Source organism: Camelus ferus, chromosome 21, assembly GCF_009834535.1.
Source record: "Camelus ferus isolate YT-003-E chromosome 21, BCGSAC_Cfer_1.0, whole genome shotgun sequence".
Taxonomy (NCBI): domain Eukaryota; kingdom Metazoa; phylum Chordata; class Mammalia; order Artiodactyla; family Camelidae; genus Camelus; species Camelus ferus.
In genome coordinates, this window is record NC_045716.1 from 1288894 (window position 1) to 1311148 (window position 22255).

The 22255-nt window shown below is 49.8% G+C and overlaps 1 protein-coding gene across 3 annotated transcripts in view; it reads right to left on the reverse strand.

The window, feature by feature from the left end:
- RGL1 (ral guanine nucleotide dissociation stimulator like 1) overlaps window positions 1–22255 on the reverse strand; it is a 257821-nt gene that overhangs the window by 2433 nt on the left and 233133 nt on the right. For all 3 annotated transcript variants that reach the window (XM_032463548.1, XM_032463546.1, XM_032463547.1), the window contains 7 exons: window positions 20446–20532; window positions 19092–19124; window positions 16966–17087; window positions 14468–14557; window positions 10006–10192; window positions 6032–6286; window positions 1722–1836 (listed from right to left, as the gene is read on the reverse strand). In XM_032463548.1, coding sequence (XP_032319439.1) covers window positions 1722–1836; window positions 6032–6286; window positions 10006–10192; window positions 14468–14557; window positions 16966–17087; window positions 19092–19124; window positions 20446–20532 — 889 coding nt within the window. The remainder of the gene's footprint in view (window positions 1–1721; window positions 1837–6031; window positions 6287–10005; window positions 10193–14467; window positions 14558–16965; window positions 17088–19091; window positions 19125–20445; window positions 20533–22255) is intronic.

The following is a 22255-nucleotide window of genomic DNA, read 5'->3' on the forward strand; positions in this document are numbered from 1 at the left end:
CTCAGAGGTAATGGGTATCTAAAAACACAAACAAGAAATAAAGAAAATAAAACCACAAGCCTGGCTCTGCGGCAGTGGAGGGAGGGAGGGAACCGGCGGAGGCACCTGACTGCGGAACTGGTTAAGTCAACCAAGTCAGCTTCATGAAACACAGATTCTACAGCGAGACTGGTGCAGTCAGGTCCTAAGTGACTCTGGTGCATTTTGCACAAATGTTCCTTGAAGAAGAACTCTGTTAAAGTGTCCTCAGCCTCCTGCCCACACACTCCCGGCTCAGCAGCTGCTCACTCCCAGCTGCGTATCAGTTAGCACACCTCCTCTCGGGCACGTTATTTCCTGTCGCACTCGCCCCACAATGCACGGGGAGCCGGCAGGGTGTTGTCTCAGTTTAACCAAGGACCCAGGCCCGGGGAGGTCAGGCGGCCCACCTGATGGACACCACACAGCTGGTGGACGCGGCTGGGCCCCGGCCACACTTTGGGGCTCCTGCATCTTCAGACCCACCGGCCCCACCTTAGCGCTGGTTTGTAGGCAAGATGGTAAAACTCAGGAGCCCACTCTTTACGCTCAGCCTTTCAACAGTAACTACATTAAACAAACATCTTACAGCTGAGAAAGGTTTGTCCCCCACCCAGGTCGGGCTCAGCTGGGTCAGGGAGAAAACTTCCGAGAGGGAGTTGGTTGAAAAAGAATCTTCTCAGAGGCCATCGCTTTTCAGCTCTAGGAAATCACTGCTCTGTGCTTTCAGCTCCCTCCTCTGGGCCCAAGTTACAGCCCCGGGTGACCTGTGGGTCAGATGGCGCGTGAACAGCCGCTTCCTTCCCACACGCCCAGCTTGTGTGAGGTGTGTCCACTGCAGGGGGGCCGCCCGTGGGTCAGCCCTACATTAGGACCCTCGCACTGGCCAGTGTTGGGTCTGTCAGTAGACAGGGTTGGCCTCAGTCAACAGTATTTGCTGCTCCTTTTGCACGTGGAAAAGAGACTTACTCTGACTGAGTCACTTTCCATGATGACACAGCACAGACGGGTCACCAACCAGCATGCCTGCTCCGCTCACCAAATGTAACCCCAGTTCAGGGTAGCAAGTAGATACGATCAGGGTGATTCTTTGCCCAGAGTTTTCATTTAAAAAAAAAAATCTTTAAATAATGGATTCCTAGCAAAGCGAAGCATTTCACAGCTCACCAGTTCTTTGCCTCAGTAAGTATGAGGCAACCTCACAAAAGAACCCCTTCAAATTCTGGTGTTAGAAGCTTTCGCTGCACTAAGATGGATCGTGAATAAGGCCAAACTGTCATAAATGGTTAACCAAGACCACGTGAAATTATCACAGGACCTGCTACATTTCAGGATCGCACGCAGCCTAGACACACATCATGGGGTAAAGGAGGTGCGTGCCCATCTGCAAAGACCCAGCAGCGCCCGCTGACCCCCCACCTCCTGACGCAGGGAGGGACCTCTTCCTCCAAGAACGCTCGACAAGGGAAGTTTACAAAGAAGCGGAGGAGGGATGTGCAACAAAATTGCAGGAAAAAAACCCCAAGGGTTGTTGGGGGTCAACTGAGATGCTTAATTCTACAAGTGAGGGCATGGCATGGGCCCCCACACAACTCCACCCTTGCCCAACTGAAAACCCTGACTTGGTTCCATTTGAAAAAGACACTGTAGCCATTTTCGGTCTTCTGACACAGGGGCAGCCCACCCAGAGAGGACGCACCCACCTTTGTCCTCTGAGATGGCCTGCACCAGCTCGTACTCCTCCGCGGGGTCCGCGTCCAGGTTGTGCTTCATCATGGCCCTCTGGATCACGGCCGGAGTCTTGTCCTGGCTCGTCAGCTGGAAAGACAGTGGCAAGGCTGGTAAAGTGCTTAGCTTCACGTTTCCTGGAAGAGTTTTCCTGACCTTATTCTTACAGTCCTGTGTCTTTCCAGGGGAAACGGCCCAGTGGAATGAGAGCCGACCAAGAGCCGATACTCCTGGGTTCTAGTCTTGGCTCCACCCTCAGAGGCCAAAAGACGATGGTCGCCCATTCTCTCAGAGCCACAGTATCTTCCCCCATAGAAACAGAGAGACTGAGTGCCTTGCCATCTCCCCACACGGGTTGAGGTTCCGATGGAAAACTATATAGGAGGGTGTTGTGAGAACTGTACCACGTTCTCAGTCCTGGGCCAAAGCCCGCCCCAACCTGTCAAGCTCCTGCTGTGGCCCTGGTCCAGCACCTGGGGGTCAGGAATGGCCGCGGCCCTACAGGCCGACCATTTCCAACAGCACAAGGGAACCCGGGACCCAGGAACCCCACCCCTAGGAATTCACCAGGAGAAATGAAAACGCAGGTCCACACGAGGACTCGTCCACAGGTGTTCACAGCACATTGATTCCCAACAGCCCCACCTGGAACCAACACTGGCTCTCCATCCACGAGGGAACAGGGAGGATAAAGACACCGCAGTGCAATCATGACAGGGCGCGGCCCGGGGGGTGCCGGGAACGGAGAACCGAGACAGGCAGCCGCGTGGGGCATCTCACCAACGCCACGTTGAGCCAGAGACACCAGACACTAAAGATTGCGGGTCTGTTCTTTCAAAAGCAGGCCGGATTAACCTGTGCTGTTAGGAGACTGAGTTCAGCTAAGCTTATCTTCAACTGAGGTAAAAGCAGGACTGACTGGAAGGGGCACAAGGGGATTTGCAGAGGGGGGTGGAAAACGCTCTTTATCCAGACTGGGGGTGGTGGCGACACAGATACACATACGTAGCTACATATGTACATATGGGTATGGGTGTAGTTCTTAGAACCCAAGGAACTGAACACTTAAGGTCTACACAGATAACTTCAATCAAAATGAGCTAAGTGTTGACAAAGAATAAATCTAACATTTTTTATAAAGTGTGAGTAAAGCCTCGTCTCGCTCATTACCCCCTTCATCCCTGCCCATCACCAGCCATTTTCAGGGTGTTCAGAGCAACAGGAAAAGGGGGCTGACTCAGGTACCAGCCCTCGGGTGATTATTCTTACTTAAAGACACAAACTGTTCTCACCAGGAGGTGAGAGGAAAGACAGCCAAAAAGAAGAAGAAGAAATCTAATTTCCTCCAAGGAACTGTCATTTTGAGCCTGAGGGTGTCAGGCCCGCATGCCTCCCCCTGGTCTGGGGCAGCGGCTGTATCTGTGAGTCAATAAACGATACGCGTTACAACGGGCGCCTCTGTCAGCAGCAAAGACCTGGCTCCGGTGTCTATTACCAAAACACCTGGCACATCCTTATATAAGGGAGAGGTGGATGCACAGAACATCCTAAAGGAGGAAAGATGGTTTTTGATAGTCTAAAGGAAGTGCTCCCACCGCTAGATCAAACTGGACTAGGAGCTTAAAGCTAGAGGGAAAAGGCCACCGCCTGGGGGATGGTTGTTGGGTCAAGGTGGTCAGTGTTAAGATGTCACCTTTAAACCTGCTTACGGAGAAAGCCAGGCTACGCGTAGTTTCTTTAACTTAACTCAAACCTCCCTAGGTATGTGCAAACAAGGATGGGATGGCCAGGGACCCTTGAGTGTTTGTTACTTTGTACTTTTGAAGCTGCTGGGAGGGCCTGATGATCAGAGAGCACTCACAGCTCAGCCAGGCAGCCCTGCGCTGATGGGCTGAACCAGCGCTGCCACGCGGATGCGTAAACGTGAGCCTCATTTGTTACTGTAAACATCTAGTAGCCCACTTCTAAAACCTTTTTCAAAAGGGAAGTTGATACATCCAAAACATTCCTTCAGCATACAATCAATACAAGAATCATCAATTTCACGTTCTTCTGTTGCTGTTGTCAATCTTTGAAACCTCGTGTGTATCTTGCGCTCAAAGCCCAGCTCAGTGTGGACCTTTTGCACTTCAAATGCGTAACCACCACACCGTGGCTGGGGGCTACACTCCTGAATGAAGCGTGGATGTCACCTTCAGGCACCTTAAATAGGAACGCAAAACACCTGACCTGACCCGAGGTTACTTTTCTAACGCTACAGGCTAGGCCTGTTTTTGAAGGATGAGACTCCAGCAGGATGCCTGGGGTGGTTTTTCTGTTTTGCTTTTTGGGGGTATTTTTTTTTTTTTTTTGGCTCAGCATGCTGTTTTAGAGATGCACCCCCTGGGTCCTGCCTCGGCCCACCGTCACTCCCTGCATGACCACATCTACCGCATCCACTGGGTGGTGGGGGTTGGGGGGCTGGATGACTCCCAGCATCCGACCCCAGCACCAGCCTCACGCCAACCTGTGTTTCTGACCATCGACCTGGTGATGCCATCTGGATGTCCTACTGGTGGTACCTCTGATTTAAGTGCACCCAACACTTCCTCCTCCAGTGGTTACATCACACTTGACAGGACCACCAACCATCCAGCTGCCTGGAAAGCCTTTAGTTCCTCCCTCTTCCACTTCCCCACAACAGTAACCAAAAAGTTGATAACTAAATGGATGGAGACTACAATTCTACCTTATCAAAATCTTTCAAAACTCCGCATTGTCTGCAGTCACATCAGCACCATTCGAACCCTTATCATCTCCTGCCTGGAACATGGTGGCAGCTGCTACCTTCTTCCCCACCTGCAGCCGACCCCCTGCATTCCTGCATCAGTTCTGCACAAGGCCAGTCACTCCTCTAGAGAACAAGTGTCCTCACTACATAAATGCCCTCAATAAGACTCTACTGCCCGCAGGACTAACGCAGATTCCTTCACATGGGACCCTCAAAACCCAGTCTGACCTCGGAATATTTAGCAGATTTAAAATAATGCTTTATGACTCCCTTTTGATTGTAAGTTCCTCAAAGACAGAAATGTCCCATTCATCTTCCTGTCCCTAAAGTCTGGCCCAATGAATTCTACACTACTATTTCAAAAGTCAAGAAATATTTTGCTGATTCAGTGAATGCTTTAATAAAGCTTTCCTTTCGATATTAAAAGACAGTACCCCCATGTCACTTCTGTCATTCAGAGCTGGGCTTGTAAGCACGTGCCCTCAAAGAAGGCAAGTGAGGAAGATGGCGTGAGATGCAGGATTTCTCTACAAAGGAGAGTCTGCTTTTCAATACGTGATGTCCTACAAAGTAAGTCTCCTCTTGCCATAAACACATCAGACCTCACACACCAGGAGAGGCTCTGCATGTATTTCAAAATATTTTGGGTACTGTGCTCAGAACACACAATCTTTACAAGATGCTCAAAAAGATCAATCTCTTATTTATAAGTATAGTTCCTCATGGACTCAAACCATACGTCCAACTTGATCATCCACTTTACTCGGTCTGATTCCAAACGACCAAAGGGGAAAAATCTGCCACCACGGAGGATGCTGCTAAGAAGGCATGGCAGCTCAGTGACGAACGCAGACGCGTAAACCCACAGGAAGATCTGCAAGGAGGCGTGCAGCCATGGCATCTTCTCTGCAATACTCTTATATAGTCATCCTGAGTGACAGTTTTGAAGAGGGTGACACTGACCTGGATGAGTAAGTTTCAGCAACTTTTAAAATGTAAGAATTATATCCTATACTCACTGATGGCATGCAGATTTTTAAAAAATTTAATTTATTTAATGTCTTTTTTTCCTTCTGTTTTTTAGTCACATCACTTTATTTTTATTTCATTTTGGTGGGGGGGGGGTAATTAGGTTTATTTATTTATTTTTCATTATTATTTTTAATGGAAGTGCTACGGTTTGAAACCAGGACCTCGTGCATGCTTTTAGTAACATCACTTTTTATTTAATTTTTTAAATTTTCTTGGTGGGTGGCAGGTAATCAGGTTTATTTATTTATTTTTCATTATTAGTTTTAATGCAGGTACTGGGGCTTGAAGCCAGGACCTCGTGCATGCTAGGCAGGCGCTCTACCATGAGCTGTACCCGGTCCCCTCCGATCTTTATATAAATGTTACCAGTCTGTAACCCGGGAGACGCGGGCGTTTGCACACGGGACGCGCCTTCGTGCGCAGGGACCCGCGTGCGCAGACGGACGCGGCACGCACTAGCGGGTTGGGGGGGGGCGGTCTTACCACGATGCTCTTGTACATGTTGCCGTTGCTGTCCTCCACGCTGATGCGGATTATGCAGGTGTCCTCGTTCTGCTGGTTGTAAACGGGGGGCAGCACGGTGGAGGTAATGGATGTCACGGAGACTGAGCGCTTGTGGACCCTGGGGTTGTTGTTGCAGGACGGCGGGGAGGAGACGGGGTTCGTCACGGATGACACCCCTGAGGAAGCTGTGTCCATGGAGTGGATGGAGGAGCACGATGAGGAGGACTCGGAGAGCTGGAAAGGGCAAGCAGAGCCCGGGAGGAAAGGCAGCCGTGAGAGCCCCGGCCGACGGCGCGCTTCGCACGTCTCTCAGCAGAGGCAGATGCTGAGGCTCATAAAGTCAGTCATTTCCCCCCACAACAGCCCAGGGCACACGCGTCTCGTCCCTGGTGTGCGCATCCCCCTGGCAGACGCCTGTCAGTGACCCTACTTGGCCCAAGCACCTGGCATCGGGACGCCAGGTGGGTCTCTCACTTGGGGTTTTAGCTGCTCTGAAGGAGGCTGACCAGCAGGGGGCAGCAGAGACTAGAGGCGACACGGGCTGCGGAAAGACGTGGGCGGCTCTCCAGGCCGGAGGAAAGCCCGGTGCTGCCGCCTTGAGCAGGATAACGACCTGCCCACAGAGATCACTGCTATCCTGACCACGTCACACCCAGATTTTGGAGCAGGAGAGAAATGTCTATATTTTTAGAAGTGTCTAAACTAAGGACCACAGATTACACAGCTCTGCGTGGAACAGGAGCCCAGGAAGGGGCCCCGGGGGTCGCCTGGCCCCACTCCTCCCTTTCTCCTGCGGAGGAACCTGGGGCACCGCCAGCACCAAGCTTCTTGACTCCACGGCCGGGTTCACAGGGCAAGGGCGCCGCCGAGACCCAGCCTGCGGTACGAACACAGGGCAGTGATCACCTCGGGGGCGCTCGGCGCCGTGAGGTTTGTGATGAGCTTTTACAGGTCGGGTCTCATTTTGGCCTCACAGCTACCTCGTGAATCAAGTGCAGAGCATCACAAAGATGAGGGAAATGAGATTCAGGGAAACAGCGACTTGCCCAAGGGAACGCAACCCACGAGAGGCTCCGCCACTGACCACGTTGGCTTCGAGAACCGACTGCGTACGTTTTCATGTTGGGTGTCAAGGATAACTAAGGAGCGAGGCGCTGAAGTTAGTGGGTTTTTCTGACTAACGACAGAGTTCTGATATGTGCAACACCAGTTAGCAAAGAAATGGGGCGCCCCCAACTCACTAGATAGATGGTGTTCTAGGAAAAACCATTAATTGAATCATTTAAAATAGCAAGTCTTACTATAGAAAACTGTAAGTAATTTCTCAGAATAAGTTAAGCTAAATTATACCATATTAATCCAATAAAATAATCTGGAAGTCCTTTAAAAAATAAATTACTTACTCAATTCTTTCACACCTGTCTACCGTTCCATGGAAACAAAGCATGGAAGTTTAGTTTTCTGGTTATCTGGTTTCCAAGTAAAATGGAGTCTATTTTATTTCCTACGGATTTTTCCCCCCTGTGGCATAACTATACGTTGGTTTAATCAGAGCCAGTGGCAACTCTGACGCGCAGGAGTCAAACTGTGGCCCCCATCACAGTGTGGTTTAGTTATACTCCTTAGGTTCCCACGTGAATCAACTTCGTGGCTCAATTTGAGGGCTAACTGGTGGCGGGTAATTTCAGCAGCCTAACTCTGCCTGCAGGTGCCCCACACAGTAGCCGAGAGGGTCCATTTTCCAATTATTGGTTCAATTTTTTTCACCTTCCCTTTCCTCCACATAAACCCATTTTCCTGTTAGATTTTCCATGATTTTAATGACATCCATAACTCAAATGATGCCCTGAAGATGCCTGGGTTACAGAAACTCCAAACTAATCACCTGACAAGACCCCAAATTTTTACTGAGAACTTCAGTAGCGAGGAGCAGACGTTAGGTAAATGTTTAAAAGTCGTGATCAGGGGAATGAAGGAAGATGAATGATTACACTTTACTCAAAAGGGCGACCTTGCAATGTAGCCAGTGGGGAGGGCAGGGTGGACGCAGGAGGGCCGCAGGGCTGCAGGGTGGGAAGGGACCACTGCCTCCTGGCCCAGCCGTGTGCTGAGCAGAAGTGAGGCCTCTCCAGTTAACATTCAGCACTTCTGCAGCCCAGCAACTACTCACATCCAACTCAATTACTCATTTTTAAACCTATGGAAATTCATGACTCTGAGAGGTTCATCCAAAGAATTAAAGTTCATGACTTGTGCAAGAAATTAAAGAGTCAGTGTGATAAGGGAGGAGACCAAAAGGATGCAGCCGGTTGGGGGGGGGGGGTGCCCAGGACACACATGGGGCTCCAGCACAGTTTTAAAGGGGATGGATGATCTGGGCCATGTGCACGTCCACTGCACCAGCAGATGCAAATGTGATTCCCCCTTCTTCCCGGACAGAGGGAAACCCCACAAAGGCGTGGGCGTATCTCAGTTGTCACTGTTGCACAATGTCTGTCATCAGACATGGGGCCTACAGAGCATGAGAACCTGTCAAAAGGTGAATGATGAGACTTTGCTCCAGGATTCTGACAAATTCAATGCTGACTGTCAAGTCACGGGGAATGCTTACACCCCTTGTTAAGAAGGCACGCTGGAGAGAACAGCCAGTCTGGAGGTGTTTGCCAAGCCTTCCTTCAATATTTGGAGCATTAAAGATGTGTTCTCACCTAGACTTCAAAGCAGAAAGGTGAGAAGTCCCACCCGCCGGGGCAGCATCTGAGGCATCTCAGTCTCATGAGTCCCTCCTGGTTTGGCTACTTTGTGACAAGGGCACCTGATGGTTCCCAGATCGCTGCTGTGGCTTATAACACAGCGAGACAGCACACAGATCCCCATGCAGGATGGCGGATACAAACAAAACAAAGGCATTGTTCCTAACACTCCACCTCACTGGCCAAAGCAGAAGCTAAGGGGTCAGAAGTCACTCACACAGCAAGTGTGACCAGATGTAGAGGTGACATCTCTGATGTCAGCTCCTTGACCAACAGATTCAAGCAGATGTGTACAGAAGACTAAGGTGGGTCTTTTCTTTCATGTATTTATACGAAAAATAGCCATGGAAAATAAAAGCTTTCTCCAGGAATTCCTTTATCACCTCCCATCACTTTCCCTTTTGGGGGGACACGGTAGATTGTTACCAATTCCTCACCATCTCCCGCATCCGTGCCCTTTGCCCTGTGACACCATAGTTCTAGAAGCGGCGTCTAGTTCCCCACCTCATTTATTTATGGGGGATTTGGCCACATGATTTACTCTGGCCAATAATGTTGATCTCACCCTAGGGAAGGTCTGTTATGTGGCTGCAGGGCTGGGACCGCCCTCTTGCTCACCAGTCTGGCATGCTAAGAGCTTGCCCTGCGGAGCTCCTCACTCCAAAAGCAACGTGGCCGGGTAGAGGAGACCTGGGCCAAATCTGGGCCCTAGGACCAAGCCCAACCCCAGTCAACCAACCTGCAGGAGCATGACAGAGGATAAATGGTGGTTGTGTTAAGTCACTGAGGTTTGGAGTGATTTGCTCTGCAGCATTATTGTGGTAAAAGCTTGGCTGAGACACAGTATGACACCGAGAAACTGCCGCATCTCTGTCTCTTGACTTTCTGCTCCTTCTAAGAACACTCTACATCTCCTAAGTAAAGTGTAGCTCCCGCTCCACGTCACAGTCCGCCAGCTGCCTCTGGACGTGGGCGGGGAACAGCATTTCAAAGGTGAGATGAGCAAACCAGCAGGCTTGTCGCTTTTAGACGTTTCTATAGGGAAGGAATTCCCAGAATGAACTATGCTTTTAACACCTTGAAAAAACAGGACTTGCAACACACTGTCGAGCGAGCAACCTGCAAACAGACATTGCTCCCGGGGCAGACACCGTGCCAGGCGCCGGCATCGCGAGTCACGGGCAGGGGCCGAGCGCGCACCTTTTTCTGAGGCTCGTCGGGCGTGTCCATGGGCGTGATGGAGCCCTCCTCGGCCTCCGAGTGGTTCGACTCGCAGGATGACACGCTCACGGAGTCCATGCTCTCCCCGGAGCTCCCGCTGGCAGCGGACTTGGGCGGCTCTTTGGTAGGCGTGCTACTGGTGATAAGGTCCGACCCCAGAAACAGTCTGCGGAAAACATAACGCCAGGCATTCGGGCTCTTACAAGTCTGGAATCCATGGTGAAGCAAATAGTTTTGTGTTAACTAAGTCCTCGATGTTTTCTTAATCGTGTGCGCCCTGTCATTATTATTTTAGGAAAGCATTTGCTAGCAAGTTTCTAACAGGATCAGAGTAAACATCTTGTCCCAGGGTGTTACCTGCAGCCTCAAAGAGCACGCGGACTGCTTGGCTGAGTGAAGGGCCATGTTAACCTGAGGTCTTTGTGGGTCAGCAGTTCTCCGTTTTTTGGTGAAAGTCTACGGGCCACTTTGGCAGGATCGAAACACCATGGCCACACCCCATCACCTCCCACCAGGAAGCAAATTCTAGGAGGCTGAAGGCGAAGACCAGCCCTGCGCTGGGCAGGAAGCCAAGGGGGAAGGCTTTTTTTTCCTTTTCCGATAATCTAATGAACTAAAATAACCTCAGCCCCTTCACCATAAAACAACTCGGTAAAAACATGGACAATTCTTTTTAGAGTTGAGCTTGCAAGACAGTAAGGAAAATCCCTGCAGGCCAGAAACGAAAAGGGAACAGAAAACCAGAAGCAGGCGAGCTCCTTCTGCAGCTGCTCTGGACGGGGGGCGGGAGGGGCCGATTGCGGCAAACTAGCGACAGGGGTTTTAACACACACATAGCATCCAAAGATGAGGGCTTCTGTTCATGCACGGTGGCGGGTGGGCACTGACATCCCTCATACAGAGCCAGGACCCTCAGAGAGCTTCATGCACCCTGAGTAAAAAGATGGGCTAGAAAAATACACTCCTGCTGGCATAGAAAGACAGCAGGGGAGACTTATCTGCCGGCCTGAGCTTGGGTGGAAGAAAAATGTCTCCTCGAAATCACGTGCGATCTTAGCCAACACTTCTCTCAGATTTGCTGCCTAGCTGGTCTAAGAACTGGGAACTCCCAGGCCAGTGAGTGAGACTTTTGAAGAAACTAGAATTTAGAAAAGCAGACAAACAGAAATACCCAAACACCTTTCTGGAGGAATATTCCTTCAACTTAGGCGGCAGAGAATTCCCTGATAAAGATGAACTCACAATATAAAATTACAAAATACACACAAGGAAACAGCCCACCCTAAGCAGGAGTCAACAGGCATAATGAAATGAGCAAATCTAGACCCCTGAGGACTTAAGATTACAAGAGCTCTCAGAAAGAGATGAGTAATTTATTCATTCATTTAACAAATATTCAAGCGTCTACCATGAGCCAAGCTATAAAGCAAGTGTGTTTAAAAACATTAAAGAGATACAAGAAGAAATTGAGAACAGGAGTTAAAAGCAAGACATTCTAACAAGAGGACAGGAAGATAATTTGGAAAAAAAGAAGTTTACTTCTAGAGTGAAAAGGTAGTGATTTAAATTTTAAAACTCAGTGGAAAGATCAAATGTTGAAGAGAAAAACTGTGAACCAGAATTGATAGGTCTGAAGAAAATCCTCAGAGGTCAGCATCAAAATATGAAGAATGAAATGAAAATGAAAATCAAAATGAAAAATGAAAGAGGTTAAAAGGCACAGGGAATGGGGTACGGAAGGCCTGCCTGTGTGAAGAGGAGTTCCGCAAGAAGACAGATGAGCGAAGGGAAAAAGGGACCGTGGCTGAAGGGGCGGTGGCTGAGAAGACTCCAGAATGAGAGAACCGCGTGAATCCTCAGATCCAGGAACCACATCTGGGGTCAATAAGGCTAAATCCCCACTTAACCTGCACGATGGTATAGAAGACCCAAGTTCTTAAAAGCAACATGGCTGGAGGCATAATGCAAAGGAGCCATAATTCAGCAGACATCAGACATCTCAACAGCACCGATGGAAGACAGAAGGCATAGAATAATGTCTTCAGAGCGCTGAGAGAAAGTACCAGTCATCCCTGAATTCTGTACCCACCTAACAGAATCCCAAGAGTGAGGGCAAAATAAAGGCTTTCTCAGACAAAGACTGTTTACCATCAACAGACAACGAGGAGGGAAGGTGTAAGGCACAAGAAGGAATGGGATGCGCAGAAACTAGCAAATGGGCCCAAACCCAAACAAACATTGTCTGTATAAAACAACAGTAGTAGAAACAATGAGGATTTTATATATATATATATATATAAAACCAGTACCTTTTCAGGCACCCCTTGTGAGCCGGGCACTGTTTTAGGGGTGTGACAAGCCTGCTAGCCCTGACAACAACCCACTGAGTGAACATTATCACCCTCGTCTCACAAAGGACAGGACAGAAATTCACACAGCAAGTGGCTGTGGCGCTGGGATCTGTGGGGTCAGCGTGGTTCCCGAGCCCACTCTGCCGCGAACAACGTCCGGGTTCCCTGATCAGTGTCCCTGCGCGCCCCTGGCCAGTGCAGACTGTGTCACCCAAAGATCAGACCCGGGTATACATCTTCAAAAGAGAAGAACAAATTTATTAATCAAAGGATAACCCTTGTCTCTCTGAACTAAGCTCCTTAGCCTCCATGAGAGTCGTCGGCCTAATGTCGTTCAGAGTTGAACGTCTAAGAGATGAACTTCAAGACAGAGACTAGGTTCTCTTAAGACTCTTCTAATATAAACTGCTGAGATCCAAGCACAGGGTCCAATTAAACTAACATCTCCCTTCCTTCCCTCCCTTATTCCTCATCCTCTCTCCCTTCCCTCCTCATCTTCTCGCCTCTTCTACGTCTTACTTTCCTCACTTCCCATCCATCTTTCCTTCCCTTCTTCCTTCCCAAAGTATTTATCCAACAGGTGGCATGGTGAAAGGGCTGTGACCTCGGCTTTGGGGCCAAACCTCGGGCTTGAGCCCAGGCCCCACAACAGCCAGCATGCTCTTTGCCCTGTCTGGGCCTTCCTTTCCTGGTTGATTAAAATTTGGCATAATAGCAGGACCTACTAGGTTATTTTGTAGATTGTATGAGAAATATACAGGTATTGTTCTCAGGACAGTGTTGGCTCATGGCTCCATTTATCCATTCAATAAATATTTATTAGTCATTTACTATGCGTCAGGCACTGGTCGAGGTTCTGGGGATACAAGCCATGAACAAAAAACAGACATAAACGCCTGTCTTCAAAGAGCTTGCACTCTAGATCACAGACACAACGCACAGCATGTCCGCTGGACGGAAGTACAATGGAGACGTTCAAAGCAGGTGACGGTGAGAGTGGGCGCCAAAGGCAGGTAACGTGGGGTGTGGTTAGGTTACAGCATTAAATGAGGTGGTCAGGGAAGGCTCATGAGAAGGGGGCTTCTCAGCAAAGATCTGGAGGAAGTGAGGGAGGGAGCCATTTGGCTATCTGAGGAACAGTGTTCTGAGCAGAAGAAATGGCAAATAAAAATGAGGGTGCCTAGTGTGTTCAGGGAGGACTGGGTGGCAGGGTGCAGACAGTAAGCGGGGAAAGGTGAGGACAAACAGGTATGGGACGGGTGGACGGGGCTGGGATGGTACCACAGATGGTGAAGAGTCGTGTAAAGACTTTGGATTGTGTGCAAAGGGAGACAGGTGTTCAGGTTAGCTCTGGCGGGAACTCTCGTGTGCCCGGCACTGAGCTGGGCTGACGGCCATGAGCATGGTGGACAAGGTTCCTGCTCTTGGGGCTTACACTCCGCTGGAGGAAACAGCCAGCACGGCTGAGGGGTGCGGGCAGACAGCAACATTAGATGGGATACCCTCTCGGGGGGTAACGTTTCTGCCAACATCTGAAGGAGCAAGCCCCAGAGAAAGCACACGCCGGGACAGAGGGACACGTGGTACAGGCGTCTAGTGCATCCAGTAAGGAACAAGCCTGGGGGCTGAAGGAGGCCGGGGGTCGGGCGAGGCTGGATCTTGGTGAACAAGGGGGTTGGACACCAGGAAGGTGGTAAGATTAGGAGATCATGCAAAACAGGGTAAGGCATTCAGGTGCTGTCTAAACAAAACCACTGGAAGTTTTAAAGCCAGGAAGCAAACTAAGCTGGTGTACGTGTTAACAGACTACCAGTCTATTTGGGAGTGAATAGATGGCTGGAGCAAGGGTGGGGCCAGCAGCCAGTAAGGATGTTGCTGGAGTGGTCCAGGCGGGAGCCAATGGTGGCTCCTCCCAGAGAGAACAGTGGAGAAAGATGGATGGATTCAGAAAACGTGCTAAATTCATGGCAGAAAGATCAGCTATTTAACAAGTGAGCCAATGGGCTCAGGGGAGCTTCGCTGAATCCCCGTCCTCTCCCCGACTCTGATGGGACCCTCCCGGGGCCCTGGGACCCCAGGGTCACACTCACAGGCTCAGCCTCTTCACCATGCTCTTCCGAGGCTTGGGCGACGTGGCGCTGGCGTCCGCGGCCGCTTCGATCTCACAGGAGAGGGCGTAGCTGGGGAAGAGAAGGGGCTGGTGAGGGCGGAGCTGGAGAAGTGAACAGATCTAAATTCACGGGATTAATTGGTTTTCCTTCAGAGGAAGGCTCTGATGATTCAGAGTAAAGATGGGCACTGTGTTGTTCTGCGACAACTGTCAGAGGGCGCTGGCTTAAGGACCAGACCTCGCACATTCACACGTGTGCTTCCTCCCCTCGGCCCCCCACTGACATCTGGGCTGGTGCTGGTTCGCCTCAAAAAAGCACGGATCTGCCTGCTTCAAAAGCTGACTCCCTTCTGTTCCCTGATCATTCTCATCCCACGGCCAGACCAGGATAGGAATCCTTCCGCCCCTACCACCTGCCTCCTGTTACATGGTATGTGTGCGCACGGGTGCAACCTACCTATCCTCTAAGGGAGATGGAAGAAGAGGCTTTTGTAAACTATCTAATATTCAGTAAATAGACACAGGCAGCTCTATTACCGATCAAAACATAGAAATGTAATTTTTAATTGCCAAAACATCCTAAATTAAAAATGCTCCAGGTTGAGACATCTATATGCCAGGCAGGGCTGACTTCCATGGGCACAAGAGGAATTCACATCTTACTTGAAATGTCTTTTGTGAAAGTTCGTAGCTCTAGTTAGGGGGTGTACTCGGTCCTGCGCAGGTGAGGAAGGGTAAGAGTGGTGAGTGTCGGCTTGGGGAGTTGCTCATTATGAGTACTTTTTCTAAACCTAAAGATGTTTCCAGGGAGTTGGTTAAGCAGAAGTATTTACTGATACAGGAATTATTCAACTATTAACTTTAGCTATAGGAGTTTTATAAACAGCAAGAAAAAGTGAGATATGCTTAACAAGACTCCTTTAATCATTAAAAGGTCCACTGCGCTGCTGATACTTAGAGCCCGTGCTTTCTGATCCAAACCACCAGCCACGGTATGTACGTTCCATACGTGAGAAGGAGGCACAGAAAGAGGAAGTCCGTACAAACTGATCATCAGACCAGAAAATGTAAAGAGAGGGAAACTGTTCTGTTTCTTACATTAAAGAAAAAAAAACCAGCTTCATTAACGGATGAGTGCTCCGAATCAAGGGTTTTAACCTAACAGGACGAACCTATTCTGAAATTTTAAAAACAATCTCAGAAATCATCTTTCAAATGAGGAAATGGACGTGTTTAGTTTACATGATCTGCTCAACGTTATAACCACCTTCAGAGCTTAGGACGTAGTGTCTGGAGACCTGAGCTTGAATCCAAACTCTATCACTAACTGGTTATAATATTTCTCAAAACCTCAATTTCCTCATTGGCAAGATACTTGTTTTGCTGGTAACTGCAATCTCCCTGGTGATAAACTTTCAAGGAAACCCCCTGGTCTACAGCAGGGGTCAGCAAATATTTTCTGTAAAGGATGAAATAAGAAGTATTTTAGGCTTTGCAGGCTATGTGGTCGCTGTTCCCACTATGCAGCTCTGCCTTTAAAGCATAAAATCAACCGTAAATACGATGTAAAGGAATGGGCTGTGTTCTGGTGCAACTTTATTTTCTTATTGGATACTAAAATTTTAATTTCAAATAATGTCCCAGTATTCTTTTTTATGTGAACCATTTGAAAGTATAAAACCAGGCAGTGGGCAGGATTCAGCCTGCGGTCTCTACTCCCTGGGACTGCAGGGTAAGGGCTGCGCAGCGCTGCTGGGCCAACACTCAAGGCCCAGGGATGAGTGACCCGTCCACGCCTGTCCTTCTCTGTTTTGAGACCCGTCCCCTGTGAACCAGCCGCACGAGAGTTCTGACTGTCCTTCCAGACCCCGAGCTCGTCAGGCTGCCGGGCCTGGGTTCACGCTCTCCTCTCTGTCTGGATTGTTGTTCTCCAGTTCTGGTGAAATCTTTTCTCTCCTTCACAGCCCAGCCCAGACATTCAGGCCTTTATGACAGCTTCCCTCTTTCCCCCGATCCTTGGCCCAGTGAACTGTTCCCCACTGATTACCTAATGTATTTCCATGCTTCTTGAGCTCCTCTCCTCTCTGTTTGAAAGCTCCCTCAAAGCTAACACCACTTAGCACTTAGTGACAAGCATGGTGATGACGGTGGTGGCGGTGGTAAGCACTGAACAGTGCTGTCCCCAAAGAGGTTGCATTTAATCCCCACAAACACTTTACAGATGAGCATCCTACCCTGCAGGTCAGGAGGATGGAGTCACTTGTTCAAGGTTACAAAGATAAGTAAACGGTAGCAAGAGTTCTGACACCATCCATCCAACTTCTCCTGCTCCACCATCAGCCTTTGAAAACCAAGGACCCAGAACCTAGGAGCTGCTCGAGAAGTCGCTGCTGAATAAATGGCCGGGCGAGGAACTGGATGCAGCGTCCCTCTGGCCAGCACCGCAGCTGCACCCCGGTGGGCGGCGTGGCCACCTACCTCTCCTCCTCTGTCAGCAGCTGCTGCTTCTGGAACCACTGGATGAACTTTGGGTCTGGGGTCATACAATAGCTGTTGCAGGCAGATTGTAAGAGCTTTATTTGGGCAATCACTTCAAATTCCTAAAGCAGACAGACCAGCAAAAAGAAGGAGTGAACAAGGCCAATCAGGTAGACGCCTTTTCAACATGAAACCACAGCACATTAGGGTAAGTGATGGAGAAGACTGCCTTCCTTAGAAATACAGTAGCTGAATCACTCGTCCGTCCTAACTCTGGCTCTGACTCTCAGCACGCTTTAGTTGTCAAGTCCTCCTTCCTCCCTGAGAAAGCAACTTACATGAATAAAACTGGCCACCAGGGCACCCCAAGCTAGGGGTTCCCTCAGGTCGCAGTGGCTTCCTTTTTCTCTCTTCCATTTCTATTCTTGGGACAGAAAACGTATTTTTTAAGGTTGAGTCCTGCTAAAATGTATTTTAAAATTCTGTTTCCTAAAAGATATAGAAAAAAACTTAACTTTGAGAAGCTCTCAAGTTCCCTACCCCCATCTTCTTCAACCCTTACCCCTCAATAAATAAGTCTTGGTAGAGCTGAATATCCAAACAGTCCAGGGCCTCATAAACTTGGATGTTTAGATTGCCTAAGTCCTTGGGATTTCACTACCTAGTAAATCACTTAACTGAGTCTTTTAAAGCTCACAAGAGAAACAAGTGTATAATTACGTCCAAAATTATTTATACTTCTTTAGATGTTTCAGTAAAGATTTTTTTAAAGTCAGCAATGGGTAGAAGCTATAGCTTTAGGTTTTATACTCAAAATTCCCAAAAGTTTAATATGCTAGTCTTAAAAGGAAAGAGATCACCATCCAGGGTTATTCTGAAGTTGAAGGACAAAGATGGGTAAATGTGGAGGCAGTAGCTGGATTTGTTGTGTCATTACAGGACATGGCAGAAGCAGCTTAGCAACTAGAAGATTCCATGGGTGTCAACTCCCCATTCAATGCCCGCCACCCTCGGGCTTAGCATCCTCAAGGAACATGTGTCATCATCCGCTACCAGGGACAGAAGACGTACGTTTTTCTAGGTTAGCCTATCTTGTTACTTACGAGTTCAGCCTGCTAACTCCTGCAACTTTGGTGTTAACTTCAATGTCCTTTCCTCCTGGCGGTTTCTCAGACCCCCACAGGCTGGGGGCAGACGCCCCTCCTGTGCGCTCCTGTAACACCCGCAACTTCTGCTCACAAGCCCGCATCAGGCTGCATTATAACTGCCTGTTTGTCTACCTTCCTCGCTGACTGTGGACGTGAGGTGGGCAGGGAGCTCCGGGATTTCCTCCTGCCATCCCCAGCCTGCCACAGTGCCTGAGCCGTGGGCCGTGTGCAGCCAGTGCTCGTGGGACAGAAGCGTGAGTGGGTAACTGAACAGTGTGAACACTGGACGGTGAAGTTATCACTGTGCTCATTCCTGTCCCTTCGAATCGCTCAACTACACCATTTCAACACTAACGCCATAGCGAATTTTCAAAGCTCTGTTTTGCCTTTTTTAGTGCGGGGCAGAACTATTCTGCTCTCCCCAGAAAAATTCAAGTGGATGGACAACCCCCCCTCCTCTGCTGACGGGGAAGAAAAGCAATTATCCACGTGTGACCATGAAGACTGTTTCCTCCCCTCCCTCCAGCAGGCCTGCAAAAGCCAACCGTCTTTATTCCCTCTTCGATATCATCTGCGCTATGAAACCCTTTCTCCTTAATAGGATGAACCTATTCTTACTGAAGCTGATTGTAAAGAAGGTGGTGATGAAGGGGTTTAAGAAAGAAATGTGGTCTCTGGAGAGGCAGGACAGGAGCTGAACCCTGGCTGTCCTCCCAGGTGACTCTGGTCGAGTTACTTCATCTCTCTGGGTCCTGGCTGCCTCACCTTTGAATTGAGGATGATAAAACCTACCTCACAGGGCTCTCGGGCAGTAACACGCAGGAACACACCAAGCACAGTGATACACAATAAATGTTCAATAAATGCTAATTCTCTTTCTCCTGCCTCTACAAAAAACTTGTCTCCACTCCTTAATAATTTTGTTCACGCCCAGATGAAGTAAAACGGAAAACCACAGCCAGCCGAGCCCCCACTTACCCTTCTCCTCTTCTCAAAGTTTATCAGGCCGCCCTGAAAGAATTTAGAAAAAGGAAGAGTGACGAACCAAGCTACTTTGAAGCACAGCCCTGTCTGTTCTGGGTCGTATTAAGGGACTAGATCAAAGGGACAATCAAGTCACAGTTATTCATGGCACCGTTATCATGGCTACCTTGGAGGAAGAGATGTCTCATTCGCTTAAAGAAAGACATTCTTTTAATTATAATAGGACAGGATGGGCAGACAGCCTTCTCCTAGAATGTCTGAAACCAACTCAAACAGCAATGATAAAGGATTTACAACTCAGAGAATCCAAATACATTCGGAGAGTCAGTGAAGGCAAAAGCTTGAGTGAATGTCCGGCTACACTTTTGTTTTTCCTTTCCTGGCCCCAAAGCGATGAAGACAGATGGTTACTGACTCATACTGGAAACCAAATTGTTGATGGTTTATCGAAAGGGAAGACACTTCTACATAACATCATCATAGAAGTTAAGTTTCAATTCTCCATCCCCCCCTCCCCCGACCCTATTCTCAGAAGGCTGAATTTAATCTCTAAATCATTGGTCGCGCCCCACCACCGGAATCCCCAACACTGGTGAGTGTCTCCGGAGCCCAGCTGAGGCAGCGGGTGTGAGACTCAGCACGGGCCCTGTGACGGGCGCGCCCGGAGGGAGGCACGCGCCAAGTGGCTGCTGCTCCTGGTTAGAGTGAGAGGCTGACTGCAAGTGACGACGAGGAAGGTGGGATGCATTTAAATACGCAAGAAGTCCTCAAAATTTCATCTCGAATATCAAATCTCTCCTCCATGCAATACTCTATTACTGTTACTAACACGTAGCTTGTTTGACTGGGTTTCACTTCTTTCCCATTTGTGGGGAGAGAGAGAGCGAGAAGGTGATAATGTGAAACAAACAAACCAAAGAAGGATACTTAAAAATCCACAAACTGGACCGACCCCCTGCCCCACCAGGCAGAGTGTTAAGGCATATGATCCCCTCATTTCCACCTGTCCAAGTCCTGCCCAACATCACAGTCTTGCTCAAACCCACTCCTTCACAAGGCCCTGCCATGCCGCCCCCTCATCTGGAACTGGTCGTGGCCCTCGTCTCCTCTTCTCTCGGTGTGTTTCTGTTTGAATTCTCATCACTTCTACCCACCACTGCCTGCTTGGATGTACACCTTCCACCACACTGGGGGCCACGGCTGGCGGTCTTCATCTTTGGGCTCCTCAGAGCACGGAGCATAACGCCACGTTCACAGTGGGCCCCCCGCAGACACAGAAGCACATTTCCCTCTGGGGTAACCAGTGAGAAGGCGGCAGGTCCAACTGCCCCGCCGGCCCAGAACTCACCTCGATGTAGTCCGGGAGGGCCGTGTCAAGCATGGTCAGGTCGGTCAGGAAGGTGCCCAGGTAGGGCACAGTCCCCTGCATCACACCCTGGAAGGCAAGCACAGCAAACCCGTCGTTGCCGTTGTTGAAAAGCTTAGGGCTTCAGTAACCTGCACACCGGACCAAACGGACCTGTGGTCCGCTCCCTTCAACAGCGTGCCCACGTGCAGATGAAGGCGCAGGCACTCTTGGAACGGCTCGGTGAGCCTCGGCACCATTTGGAGGATAATTAAGGACCATTTCAGGCCTATTTTAAGGCCACGAGCGCTAACCTCTATGAATGAACTGTTTTAAATTCCCACACAAATGGGTCAGGAACTCCATCACCAGGGTCACTTTCAAAGTCACGAAAACCAAGCCCCAAAGCCAGGAGGCGGTTCCCACGTGTTCACAGTGGGTTTCCACACTGCTTAGACTCAGGCCAGAGGGACATCTGCTCCTTTCACAGCGTGCAGACACTCAGGTGGTTGAGGACGGCCCCGGTAGGGGTGGCCTCGCCATCGGTGGAGGAGTGGGCGGGGGCACACTGGAGAAGTGTGACCACAGGAGCGTGGGGCGCCACTATTTAAATGGCAGCTTGGTGGCTCGGTTCTGAAGAACAGAGGAGGGACAGGGAAAACCAGTCACCTGGAAGTGGAAAACCCGACACCCCTACCTTCACCAAGTGATGCGGGCTAACGCATCAGCCACACCAGATGCCACCCCCTCTGCGATGGCTGAGAAGGGCGCCTCACATCTGTGGTGTTCTTCCCCCAGACCCGTAACCTCCGTCTGCCCAACCACTAGGGAGACAGCAGACACGCCCTGGCGGGGGGGACATTCTAAGGATACCAGGGCAGTCTTCCTGAACATTGCCAGACAACGCAAAACAAGGAGAGACTCGGAAACTGTGACAGAGCAGAGGAAACCAGGTTGACAAGGCAACTATATGCGGCGGAGGGGCCGGGTTGGATCCTGGAACAGAAAGAGGAGACTTCACGGAAAACTAGCGAAATCCAAGCCACGTCTGGACTCCGGTTCACAGCGCTGTGCCCGGGTGGGTTTCTTAGTATTGACAGAAGGGTGGGTCATGATTACGGAAGATGCTCACAAAGGCGGGGGATGGGCGACGGGCTCACAGAAGCTCTCTGTACTACCTGGAACTCGTCTCTAAATTCTAAAACAAAAAGTTTATTTAAAAAAAAACCTGTCCCTTGGAAATGCAGGTAGGAGCCCTTCAACGGCAGGTATGTCTGTGCCCTTTTAATTTCACCAAATGTCCTTTGAGATTGTCTCTGTTCTCCCCCAGGCCGCCGAGGCCCTAGCCATTCCGAAGAGGAGATGAACCGACACCTGACCCTACAGCCCACCCGGGCAGGAAGATGAGGGCCCGCCCGGGGCTTCCTTGCGGGGCCGCTTCGTGAGGGCTGCGCCCACGAGCACTTTGTCCTCCAGGACCTCGCTGTCAGCTGCAGCCTGTCCTTCCCTATCATGCGTCCAAGGTCTCATCCTGAACCAAAATAATCTCTCTTTCAAAAAAAAAAAAAAAACCCCAGCTATTTTTAACTTGTCTTTGAACAGCCAAAAGCAGCCTGCAATGCTGCGGGTGTTTTCGGGGCCGTGTCACAGAAGAGCCCGTCAGTCAGAAACAACACGCCTGGTTCATGACCAGCCCTCCAGAGCAGGAGAAGGAGGCTGTCACAGCAGCGGGGAGGGTATTTACAGTCTGTCAGACTCTGACCTCCTCTCTCTGGTCTCCCCCTTCTGTGCCAAAAGCTAGGGGAAGCTTAAA